This window comes from Macrosteles quadrilineatus, unplaced genomic scaffold (assembly GCF_028750875.1).
Source record: "Macrosteles quadrilineatus isolate MER2022 unplaced genomic scaffold, UCM_ALF_1.0 Scaffold_2__2_contigs__length_208266976, whole genome shotgun sequence".
Taxonomy (NCBI): domain Eukaryota; kingdom Metazoa; phylum Arthropoda; class Insecta; order Hemiptera; family Cicadellidae; genus Macrosteles; species Macrosteles quadrilineatus.
Window position 1 is genome coordinate 71,160,317 of NW_026542595.1, and position 13,755 is coordinate 71,174,071.

The following is a 13,755-nucleotide window of genomic DNA, read 5'->3' on the forward strand; positions in this document are numbered from 1 at the left end:
TCCGTGTAGGAATACTAGTTCGTCTACTGTGATTAATTGCCTTAGTAATCTATTTCCAATGTTTGGAATTCCAAGTTACATCCACTCCGACAGAGGATCTTCATTTTCAGGGCCTGATTAAGGCTCTAGTCGCCAGTAGGCTGACGTTTTTCGCGCCCCCCCCTCCTCCCTACCGCTAGCCCTCCTCTCTGCCACCACTTTCAAAATTTCAAAGTATGAATACTAATTCTGAATTCAAAAATTAAAAAATACCAAAGGCATTATACTACTACCGGTATTCAGTTTATTTAAAAACAAAAGAAAGCTGATCACAAATTAATGCATGGTTTGATTAGGAACTTTTAAAACTGCAAATTTATTGACTTTGAGATAATATTTTAAATTCAAGAGCTAAACAATATGACATAGTCATAGGCACTATTAATTCTGGTCGAGTATAGATACAGAAGGTTAAGACATTGTTTAAACTAAGTTCACAGTACGACCTTATAAAGCTTCGTTTGCACTAGGGCGGCACGGCACGGACGGGCAGCCGTCACACAATTTTTCGCCTTATGTTCAATGCTGAACAAATGCCATGACGGCCGCCAATCTCGTTGTGCTGCACCAGTGCGAACGAGGCTTAAAATAGTAACAAATCGGTTGTTCAAGGAATGTAAAACTTTTTGATTTAAAATAATGTATTTATTTTACAGTTTATTAAACATATGATTGTATTAAACCAAAAATAGACCTAACCTAAAATATCAAAAAACCAAACAATAATATACATACTTTCTAAATTAACTGTTAATTACCTAGGCCTTTTATTAGGGCCTTTACGCCCCCAGTCCCAACTTTAAGTCGTAGCTGTCTGGCGCCCCCCCTAAAACACTTGGCTGACTGGCGCCCTAGGCTCCAGCCTAATTAGCCTAATGGGTAATCAGGCCCTGTTCATTTTTGTCTCAAGAACTAGTATCGTTTTTACATTCTCGTGGTATCGCCACAAGTAAAACAACACCTTACAATCCAGAAGGAAACGGACAAGTCGAGCGCTTCAACGGAACACTTTGGAGAACAATAACCCTTGCACTTAAGACAAAGAATTTACCAATTAGGCAGTGGGAGCGTGTTCTCAATGATGCATTGCATGCTATTAGATCTTTACTGTGTACGGCTACCAATGCAACTCCCCACGAACGCTTTTTTGTGCACTCTAGGAGATCAAGCAATGGAATTGCTTTGCCCACATGGCTAAGTTTTCCTGGACCAGCTCTACTAAAACGCCATAATCAGTCAAGCAAGTACGATGAGAAAGTGGATGAAGTAGAGATTATCGAAGCTAACCCTCAGTATGCTCGTGTTCGAAATCAAAATGGACAAGAATCGAACATGTCTCTAAAGCATTTCGCTCCTCGAGGGGATGTGAGACTTCTCAGAGATGAAACCGACACTGCTATGGCCCAGACATCAAATTCTCAAGAAGAACAAGATGAGGCACAAAATGATGATGTACAAATAAATGAAAATCCAACCGATGATATGGAAACAAGTGAAAGTGTACCTAATTTACCAGTAACTTCTCAAAGACCATTCAGGGAGAAAAGACTTCTAAAATACCTAAAAGATTATGCACACAATTTTAACCAGGGGAGAATGTGATGATTTCTAATATCCTTGATATTACAACTTTGATCAGCTGTCCTGGTTACCATGCAAATTTAACTTGTTTATTTGTGTTGTTCTGTAATGTTGGTTTTTACTCAAATAAAGCCTTAGAATTTGTAAAAGGTTTATTCATTAATTCAACTGTGAGGGCGGCTGACCCTGTCAAAAGCCTTGGAAAAGTCTAGGAATATGGTGTTGACCTGCTTTCGACTGGTGAACGAGGATATGATGTCGGAGTGAAACTTGATCAAGTTAGTCATAGAAGATCTACCCGGTGAGAAGCCATGCTGGTAGGGAGAAATAGAGCTTTGGAGTAGTGGGAAGACTCTTGAGAGAATCAGTTTTTCGAAGACCTTCGAAATAGCAGACTGGATAGCAATCGGCCTATAGTTGTTCACATCAGAGATCGAGCCGGATTTATGTATTGGTACAACATAATTGATCTTCAGTGCCTCTGGAAACACACCACTCCGTACGGACAAGTTAAAGAGTTCCTGGAGAGGACGAGCCAAAAGAGAGTGGCAGTACTGGAGAATTATTGGAGGAATCGAGTCAGGCCCACAACCTTTTTTTGCATCAAGGCTCAGAAGAGTCTTCATCACTTCTTCCTCTGTAAAGGAGCAGGACGACATGAGACTGCATGAGTCATGGTACCCAGGTTGAGAGGGTTGATGTAGGGGAACAGAAAAAACGGAGGAAAAGAAATCTGCAAACAATTCACATTTCTCCACATCGTCTGTTACACTTATACCATTATAAGTTAACATCGAGGGGGTAGTTTGATTTCCCTTAATGGAGTTGACAAAGTCCCAGAACTTTTTAGGATTTGAGGGCAGAACTTCCTGAATGTGGTTGATATAGTTGTTGAAACATTCGATGGAAAGCTATTTACAATGGGACCGTGCCCGTGAAAATGCATAACAATAGTTAGCATTGAAAGTTCTCTTAAGAGAATTGTACATAAGATGCAGTCTTTTCTTCTCCATGACTAGTTTCTTGAGCTGGGGACTAAACCAAGGAGGGAAAGATGTTCCGATCTTGATAACAGGAGTATTCCTCAGTACACACGTTTTTACCACATTGACAAAACTTGAAAAGTAAGAGTTTACATCGAGGGGTGGCAATGTGGAGGTGGGTGGGAGATTAAAGAAAGTGCAAAGATCAATTTCCTGGAGTTCCTTCCTAATATTCACAAGATTGCATTTCCTGAAGTTAGGAACGAGTGACACTCTAGTACATGAAGTATTGGCGGAGGGCAGGAAAATGCTTAGTGCAATATTGATTCTAGAAATCAGTAGACTTCCTCTTCAATTTGTAAAAAGCAAAACCTCTAACGGTGAGTTTTAAAGGTCAGTAAATTACAGAGGACTTGAATTAAAAAAAAAAAAATTTTATATAAGGGGTGATCCACATGCTACATTACGTTTTTTCGTCATTTTTAAACCCTGTCCTACTCCCCTCCCTGTGACAATGCATAAATTAAGCATTGACTAGACTTAAGCCTCAACCCTCTCCCACCCACATGTATATGTAACGTAACTTTGTCAGCTATTTTCTTAAACAATGTTGTGGGGTATGAAATGCCTCCAGGTGGGGCATTTCCCAACGCTGGCAGTTGAAAAAGGTATGTTCCACGTCATCGGGAGTGCATGGTTAGTATATGCAATCGGGTGACACGGCTTTGCCCACCCTGAACAGGTATGACCGCGGGAAAAGCAGTGACCAGTCAGATATTGGGTGAGGTAGAAGCGTAGTCCACCTGTCCGCACCGCCGATTAACCCAAGGTTGGACTTTCTGTATCAGTCACCTGGTCCAGCGTCCCCGTGTCTCATGTTCCCAGCTCTCCTGTCACAGCTCGTAGGTGCGGGTGCGTTCCTCTGTTCGTGCCTGGTCCTCCCCACGGCGCTGATAAATTGCCTTTCTCTTCGCCGCCGAAAGTTTGACAGGGATGACTCCAGCAACCACCAGGACGGCGGGCTCAGAAACTGTTCAGTAGGCAGATGCTACCCTTGGTGCTGCCTGACGCTCCACTCGGGCGAGCAGCATCCTATATACCACCTTATTGAGAGCGTCTGCCCACACCTCCGCACCGTATAATATAGTATGGACTGGATGGACCGAAGACATTAACAGCCTTCTACGACTGGACCGAGGCCTTCCGACATTGGCCATCAACCAGCTAAGAGAATAAACCACCTTAGTGGCCTTGTCCACCGTATCATCAGTTTTTATTTTTATTTTTTTTTTGTCAAAATCACGATCTCAGTTTTGCTCAAAGCGAGCGAGAGGCTGTGGTCTGCCATCCATGCGTTAATAGTACCAGTACGCATAACTCGGTTCAACTTTAGCTGAGCCAGCTCAACGCTACGTGCAGCCATCAAAGCTACGACGTCGTCTGCGTACCCAAGCAAAACAGTTTCCTCAGGCATTTCAGACCTCAGAAGGCTTTCATAAGCGACATTCCAGAGGTCTGGGCCAAGTGTGGAACCTTGGGCACAGCACCGGAAGTGACACTCATCGTCCGCGGTCCGCGGGCCTTCCATATAGTGTCATACATAAGGAGGCGGAATTGGAGATGATCCTCTATTTGCGCATGAGGTATGCCGGAACGTGGCAGGTGTTCTCCAGAGCATCCAGCATATCACACCATCTTGCGGAATTAAATGCGTTAAATGCTAGCTGTTAGACAATGCGCACAGCCGAATGACTACACCACGTGTAGTGAGTGACACTGGTGACTTGGGTTGGCAGCAATGCGAGAGCGACGGCGGGCTCCTGCGTTGAATAAACAATCCCATATAACACAATGCATATACGAACCGCTACCCACCGGCGGTTTCTAAGTATAAACGGGTGAGTTTACAAACCTCCGTGGCTACCCGCAACTTCTGAAACCGCTCCTATTTGAATAAAAACACCCATTTACGGCAATGCATTTACGAATAACAGTCATAATTTCTGATGACTGATGATTTCTGGTCAATCGCAGGTGACACATTGGTGCAGCGGTCAGCGGGCAACTGCGGTGAATAAAAGGGGCCTTAAGGTCCAAGGGCAGTGGGAAAAATATCAGAAGTGTCAAAAATTACCCATGCTCTGCCCCATGGTGGAAGGAAAATACATAGGTGAGCTATTCCCGTCATAAAATGCTGACGTCACTCAGATTGCAAACACCATTTTACCGTTTAGAAAAATTATAAAAACAATAACAATCAAATCAAAACAAATATATACTTATATGGCAACACAATCAGGTGATTTTTTGTTTGCAATCTGGGTGACGTCAGCATAGGCTAATACTAATGTACAATTTAATAATTCAAATGTACAAACGGAAATAGCACACCTATGTATTTTCCTTCCACCATGGTATACAGTACATTTGAGAATTGACTGGCAAATGAGTAATCCAAATGTAATATTAATATTGCTTACTGGCTTAATGATATATTAAGATCAGCTGTATTTAAGTAAACAAAAATCAGCAGTAAATGGCTTCTAACGCCATTCTTATGGAAAAAATTTTACGTCATATCTAATTTTGTCTTAAAATTTTTGGAATTTCACTATTTTTCCCGCCGTCACGGGATCGAGACCTTTTAGAATGACGGCCTCTCCCGTCATCCTACGACTTCCCAGTCGCCCACAATTTTGACACAAAGGGCATACGTAAGTAATATATAGATAAGAATGTTACTATGTTAAGTTTTTATGAACAGTTTGACGATTTATTAATCAATAAGTAAAGGTATCAGACAACTGATATTTCCTTTTTATTCATTTGCTTCTGCTTAACATTAAATGGAAACTACTTTTATGACCTGTTTACTGGGTAACTAACTGGAGGAAGTCAAAAATGACAATAATTTTTTTACTGTAATTGTACAGTGTCAGGGATTGGGCCATTTTGTTCAAGCTTAAAAGGAAGGACTAAACTAGATTTCAATCAAAATCGTAGGTCCTAAGAGCCGTTTTTGGGTAAATCCCATCTTGTTGTTTCATGTGTTTTCATGGAAAAACCAACATTTATCATTACAATTAAAAAAAAAAAATGGCACCCAGATAACTTACTCTGGATAAGTACCAACGTACCAAATTTCATAAAAATTGGATCACAGATGTATAGTCTGAAGCTCTGTACACAACCACAAACTCAGACATCTTTTTGTAAACCCATCATTCAGAGGGAGCCAAAACAATTTCCAACCAAAACTCAAACTCAAAAATGTTGATCAAAACAACACCTCCAAATGTTCTTAGAATAATTATGAGAAAAACATTGGTTATATAAATAAAGTTGATTAACAATAACATGTAATTAACTTGTTAATCATGCGAGTTTATACTTGTGCAACCATATAGGAATTAAAATAAAATACCAAAGTAGCAAAATATTTCTTATTTTATTTTTCGCAAAATACATTGGGTGTAACCACCCTCAAATGTTTCCCAAGCGTTTCTGTACAGTTTATGTCTTAACATTTAAACTCTGACACAAATGTACAAAACATTAAATACAAATGTTGTTAAACACTTTGAGATCTCTCGTTTGATTGTTGTCACCCACAATGCTTTGTTGCTTTTACAACATCAAACAGTTTTTAAAATTTCAAAACCAACAAACAAAAGTATTTCTAGATTTAATATACTATTTATATAACTCACTATCACTATTTACACATATATATCTCTGTTACCCGGACGATTTAAAAAAGAGATCGACTAAACTCATTTAGACACTAACAATTTTCGTTCTGTTTAAAGTGATTTCAATTCTTGATATAAAAATCGTAACAATTCGTTGTCATGTTCGTTGACAGTTAAAAGTTAATTTGGCAGTTCATATATTTATCATACTTAAGACATGTAGGCCTATGTCACTTGTTTTAAATAAATATGAAACTAAACTTTCTGACTAATATTAAAATAATTAACTAAATATATATATATCTATGTCTTAACAATGATGACATTGAGCTGGTTTACAATAGGTAAATAAATGGTAAAACCTTAAAGCTGAAGGTCAGAAAGTAGACAAATTTAACGAAGACAAAAGCCAAAAAATATATGATATTCTGAATATTTTCTGTACAGATTTCAAGAGTGTATTCAAGCAACAATAAAAGTTAAGGAAAGGAAGACTGTGAAGATTCGCTCTAATCACATAATAAAAATCTAAAGGAAGCACATAACTTATCACTATATTGGTAGGTCTAACATAGTTGAATTCTCCCAATATTTACAGCACTTTACCGCTTGCATTTTCAGTTCACAAAAATATAGTATTTTAATTTTAATTTAATATTAAAATTTTGTTATTTTTTACATTTACTTAAATTATTAAAAATTAAGATGAGCACAAACATGAATGCTAATATTGAGATAATATTACTTACTACACTTAATAAACCAATTATTGTATAATCAATTTCAGAAGTACAAAATAAAATTTAAATAGTTAATTTGAGATGTATTTAGCTCACAATTTGAAATAAAAAAAAGAGATTTTAACATAAATTTTTAAACGAGAGTATCAAATACTACCTCTTAAAAAATGATCACATTCTTTTAAAGACCAAATTGATTGTTTATTTATGGAGCTTATATTTTCAAACATGGATTTTTTAGGTAACAATTTATCAAATTATTAAAAATATCTTTAAAAATCTTTCTTCAAAGGTAAATAAAATTTAAATAACCTTCTAAGAACAAGTAACACAATGTGTAAATGCAATTCTGAATAACTGAAGGAAATGCTGACAAAATAACAAATCAAACTAATTCAAGATGGCAGTACAAATCTTGTATACATTTAACTGAGGAGAATCCCTTTATTGTGAAAAAGTGCTTTTATAACTATTACATCTTGGTGGGATAACTGGGAGCCTACAAGTTACAATTAACACAAGAATGTAGTTACAACACAATTTTTAATAAAAGAAGTAAAATATAACCATAACGGAAAATTAATCAATTTAAAATCAATACTAAATAATTATGATCTTATCATTGAGCAATAAGCCTGGTCATAACTTAAAACACAAACGGAAACATTTGAGCTACATTTTACAAAATGAACTGATTGCAATTAGTGGTAAAATCTATTGATGAAAATTACATTGGTCATAGACAAACATACTGTAAACTGAAAGAACCTTGGTGATTTATAATCTCCAAAAACAGCATCCTGTTGTGGAGATAACACTGCATAACTTATAATTTACTATATACTCTAAACAGATAAATGTACATGAGAAAACCCGCACAACATTTCACTCCAGAAAGACAAGGTTGATGTTGAGTGGACGCCCTGTAGAAATAACTTAGTCGCGTAATGTAACGTCTTTTATCACGAGCACACGGGAGTGTCTATATCACAGTGTTATGACCTGACAGCATCGGTCTCCTCCGTCTTGATGAGAGGCAAGGGATGGTCCTGGGGCCGAGGAAGGTCCTCTGTGGCGCGCAGGTTGAGAGAGAGTGACAAGTCGCGAGGTTGCGTCTCTGCAGTCTGCGAAGAGTCCTCGGCCGCGCGCAGGTTAAGTGACAGAGACAGGTCGCGTGGTTGACTCTCCGAGGCCTGAGTGGAGTTAGCTGCTGCTGCCGCCGTCCTCTGCTCCCACAGTGTGTGAAGGTTCTTCATGATCTTCAGTTCACTCGGGTTGCGCAGGTACCTGATAAAACAAATATTTTAGTTAAGGTTGTTTGTACTAGCAATAACATAGATGATTGCAATACTATTTTCAAAGTGAAAACAATTATTCTTAGCAACACAACAATACTAACAACACCACACAACAACAACAATAGAACAATAGAAATTGCTGAGGTGTTATGAAAAATACGATTGAAACTGTTAATTTTTGCAAATACAGATAGTCCTCACTACTGTATTGAAAACTGCCAGTCCTCATTGAGGCAATGTGCTGTACAACACAAAAGTAAAGTTTTGTAAAATGAGGAGGGTAAATTTTTGCAACCAAATTAACACATTTTTTTATCTGAATAAAACTTTGGTTTTTGGGAAGGTTGAAAACTTAAACTTAACTCCAAAACAAAAATACTGTTGTGTATCATATGCAAAATCGTGCAAACTGAGAATAAGTGTGTACAACGAAACTTAGAGACACTGTCCTATTTTTGATATCATCTTCCTTGTAGACAACAATAAAGATAATTGGGAATAATTGATTATGTCCAAACAGGTGGAATACTCACTCAAAGTCAGCAGTGACCCTGAAGTGCTGAGGTATACTGAGGTCTGTGGGTCTAAGGTCATCTTCTACCGAGTCTCCAGGCTCTGCCTTTACCACCACTTGCTGTTGTTGCTGCTGAGGCTGCTGCTGCTGCTGCTGCTGAGACTGCTGCTGATCACTGCCTGACATCTGCTGTCTCAACAATGAGATGTTCTTGATGCTCTTCAGCTCACTCGGATTACGGAGGAACCTTCAATTATAGCTTTTGTTAGAAAATGATGAATATACCTCATATTAAGATTAATCTTATAATAGACTTACACTGAAAAAATAATTAGCTTCAAAATTGTGTTTTTGTCTGTTAACGATGTTGTTGTAAAAAAAATTGTGGCCTACAGGTTTAAGGCAAAAAAATTAAGTATATCTGAAAAGTATTAAAAATATTCATTCACTATGGTGCAATAACTGGTCTATACAATAGGTACTGTCATTTTCCGCTTTCATCGCAAAACCTTGATCGTCTCTGGTGGTCACACTGAAATTGAAAACGTATTCGCTGATGCAGCGAAATCAAAAACATCTTCTGCGATAAAAAAAAAAAAAACACATTACCTGCGATCGCGGCGAACACCTCAATTTTCAACAGGCACTTTCTGCAATTGCAAGGATGATAGTTAACTTGAAAATGGAACGGACTCTTAATATAATTGCCCCAACCCAAGCTTTATTTTTATCTTAATTTATATCAGGCAGAATCCGATTTTTTAATCCAATGCGAGCCTCAAGTCTCCTACTTTGCAGTTGATGTTCATCCACAGGATTCCCTAAGCAAAATTCAACAATACTACACAATAAGGTAAAATAAATAAAGTAAAATGTGAAATGATTGTGTTTAGCAGCAAGAGTCAGCTTGATATACGTACTGGTAGCAATGGCGTTCTCCCTGGACCTTGCGCAGGATGTTGACTCGGTAGTAGTACCGCAGCGCTCGTGACATCTTGTCGTAGTTCATACTCAAGTGGTTCTTCTGGATGCCCCACAGTTTTGCTAGCCCGGGAGGGTCTACAATCTTGAACACCCCCAGATCCCTGTTCTTCCATGCAATGTAGGCTGTGTATCTCTGCAGTGAATCGTTCAACAACTGTTGTAAGAAGTCCCACAGGAGTCGCCCATCTAGAAAACATAAATTATTAATCTATTAATTTATTAATTTATTAAATTAATAGATCTATTAATTTATTTAAGAATTTGTCTAATTTAAACTTTGAAAAAGGTCAAAGGAATTATTGCAATTGACCAACACCTCATGACAACCTCATGACAAGTTTTTAATCAATATTGTGTAATCCTTTATTCAGAGTTTGTACAAGATGTTTAGGACTTGAGGATGCAGTTATTTTATAAAAAAAAGAACTAAGAGATTATGAAATTTCTTCCACTATTTTATGATTTTTCAGTACATAAGTCTAGATGTAACTGTAATATTTAAGTAAAGATTTACTTGCAGACATAGATTAAATAGACATTTAGTTAATAAACTAGCTGTACCCGCGGGCTTCGCCCCGTTTAACTTCATAAGTATTCGCATGGCTCATTCACGTCCTGGTTGAAGTTCGTTCGCTACGCTCACTCACCTTTAGGTTGGAGCTCGTTCACTGCGCTCACTTGCCTTGAGGTTAGCTCGTTCGCTACGCTAACTCGCCTCCAGGTTGAAGTTCGTTCGCTACGCTCACTCACCTTTTGGTTGGAAATTAGCTGTTGTCATATATTTAAAAAAAATTAATAGTGCTGCACCCTGTTGGTAATCCTTTTAACTTTTATGCTATTGAATATCATAGAACAGAACCAACTTGTTTAATTGAAACAGCTGTTAAGATTCATTAATTCCTTTTAAATATGAAAATTCATAAGATTAACATGGGGAACTACAGAGCCACTGGGGCGGAGCCCGAAAGGGTTTTTGAGATAAGAATATGCTTTAATGTTAATTGGGAATGTGAGCTATCATCATGCCAAATTTCAGCCCAATCCGTCCAGTAGTTTATGCGTGATTGAGCAACACACACACAAACATACACACAAACTCACAAACTTTCAGATTTATAATATTAGTATGATATGATAGCTAGGAAAAATAATCTTCATCCGAACAGCTGTTCGTTATTTCATAGATGATTATGCAATGAAAATTGGACGAAAACTTGACATAAATCGCACAAAACTGCATTTTTGAACGTTCGCAATATTATTTACAAAGTAGTGAGGCCATATTATAATGGCTAAAGACAATCTCGCCAATCCAGTGAATACATTAAAATGACTTGGATCTTGATAGGTACTCTCGTTTTCCAGGAGAAGATTGCGTAAAATGCCATCTTGAGTGTTACAGACAAAGGGAAAGACAGACAGACAGACAGACAGACAGAAATTGAAATAAGACTCGTTTCTGCTTATTTAATGTATAAGACGTAAAAATAACCTAAAAATATATAATTCTGAGCAATGTACAGACAAAACTCTAATTTTATTTATATAGATGGTAAATAAATGTAAACAAAGACAATCAAAATTATTATTTGAGACGAGATCCAAATTAAATAAGGTAATTTTGAATCCAGATGTGATAAAATATATTTCTGTTATTCCAGTTTCAAGAACTTAAATTATATTAGATTTACCTTAATTTGCTGTTGTTAACTGAGTTCTTGTAGGTAGGTAACATGTTTGTGTTACCCAATGCATTTTACCATCTTTTTGTAAATAAATAGTAGTGTTAGTGATAAGAAGATGAAATCACAAGGAGACCACTCTAAAGATGTCACACAAGGTGGCAGAATGCATAGTATGACACAAACATCTTTCTTACCTACAAGAACAGGAAATCTAACAAAAAAGATAATTATTGTAATACTTTATGTGGTTAGCTTTTTAATTTATTTCTAACAAGGACAAATATTACGAGCAAATCGACCCTTAGCAAAAAAAATTTTCATTATTGACTAGCAGAAACAGGACACTCACTTGTATTGGGCTCAGTGATAGGTTCCGCAGGGAAGAACGCAGACGCCACTCCCTTGGTTGAGGCAGGTGAGTGTGGCGGAGGTGTGCGGGGGTTGTGTGTAGGAGTGGCGGGAGGTCGCGGGGCCTCCTCTACCTCACTGTCTGACTGGTTACTGCCAGAACTACCTCCACCACTGCCACTGCTCACTCCGTGCTGTGGCGTGCTGCCGTAGTCTGCAACACATGTCTCTCATTACACTGTCACAGGAGGTGTGGGTTCAAGGCTAGGCCAAAGAGGTTGAGAATTTATCCCTTAATGAAATTCATCGGTGATTGGTGGGATTTGAACCTGAGATTTCTGGAACAGATGTCTCGCTCTCTACCACTTGACCAGCTCGACCCTGGTACATATACACTAGACTTAAAGGATACTCTACTCCATTTAAAATTTAATTATTTTTTCCAACCTTTATTCTCTCTAATAAGGAGACAAAAACACAAAGTTTTTTACAATAGAGTTTCGAGGATTAATTCTGATTTTTGGTTATTCAACATCCATATTATCTGAACCTCTCTGTGGACGAACTGTACCATGTAATTGCATGCTAATTCTGTGTGGAACAGCACACAGTAGGGAGTCACGGTAGGTACATAGAGACAACCCCTTTACAGCCATTGACTGATCTCAAGAAATGGAAATACAAGCCAGACTTTTTAAACCTGTACTTTCTTATTGTTTTAGCAAGCTATATAGGACAAAGGCCATTAGTCAGTTAACTCATCATGCTTGCATACTCCATATGCTAGCTTCCTGTCATGTCTTAGTTGCAGGAGAATAAGAGACCAAAGGCTGAGTTCACTTGATCTTTTTACTGTTACACATTATAACAATGTATGTATTTTATGTGGTATTTATCTCACTACATTCTACACTCATCTTTCCCTTATATTTGGGTTAAAATACACACATAGTTGGCATCTGCATCCTAATTGATGATGATAATGATAATTTTGTCTTCGTGTTGGTTTATTTATCCCGACAATTTAAAACAGAAATGTTAGTGGTGTGAATGAAGACAAATCCAAAGCTTTGAATGGGTTTGACAGCGGGAAAATATATTAATCTGAGGGATTTCTCCATGTTATCTAACATTTCTGATTATTTCACCACGCCACATCAAATAAGGTCAGATAATACCACTCTACTGTAATGAATTTCAATATTTATCTCAGCCACCAGTGACTCTATTCATGTTAGTTGTACCTTTTCCATACTAAATCATACTGCAGAACATGTTTTTTGTGAAACTCACTGTTGAGTGCAGGGTAGGGCTCCATGTGGCGGGGACTGCCGGCCTGGCTGTCTACACTGGGTGCGGGGCTGAGTGTCACACTGTTGAGTGACGTGGCGGGGGGAGTGGATGGGTGAGGGTAGTCCAGTGCGGGTGCGGCAGAGAAGGACCACGAGGGAGTGAGGGGGAAGTGTGGGGTGAGAGGAGAGCTAGGCAGAGTGCGGGAGTCTCGGATGAGCATCTGCAGCACGTTGTGTAGCACGTCTCCGTTGCCTGGACTGCGCTCTCCCAGGTCAGCCTTGGTCAGGAGACACAGAGCCTTACCTGCAAAACATCAACCGGCTAATCAACTCCTCGTTACTTAGAGTTTGTTTTGGTTAAGATTCATTTTCCTAATTTGTGTCCACTCTTTATTATTAACTTTCTCATAAATATTAGAAATTTAGGATTTTAAACAACGCCTTCTGTGGAAACATGTATTTGAACTGTGGAGGGTCACCTGTAGTAGCAATATAGTGAGTGTGTCATTCATCATAAAACGTTTCTATCCATTTACTTGAAATGCTAAGACTACATTAAGGAATATATTTGGTAAGTTCAACTTTGAAAGTTCCTAAAA

The 13,755-nt window shown here is 38.1% G+C and overlaps 1 protein-coding gene across 1 annotated transcript in view; it reads right to left on the reverse strand.

The window, feature by feature from the left end:
- Positions 1 to 6,038: 6,038 nt before the first annotated feature.
- LOC128986930 (ets DNA-binding protein pokkuri) overlaps positions 6,039 to 13,755 on the reverse strand; it is a 52,836-nt gene continuing 45,119 nt past the window's right edge. Inside the window, exons 4-8 of the mRNA XM_054407546.1 lie at positions 13,158 to 13,460; positions 11,866 to 12,078; positions 9,768 to 10,017; positions 8,867 to 9,094; positions 6,039 to 8,322 (exon numbers count right to left, since the gene is read on the reverse strand). Coding sequence (XP_054263521.1) covers positions 8,031 to 8,322; positions 8,867 to 9,094; positions 9,768 to 10,017; positions 11,866 to 12,078; positions 13,158 to 13,460 — 1,286 coding nt within the window. The 3' untranslated portion in view covers positions 6,039 to 8,030. The remainder of the gene's footprint in view (positions 8,323 to 8,866; positions 9,095 to 9,767; positions 10,018 to 11,865; positions 12,079 to 13,157; positions 13,461 to 13,755) is intronic.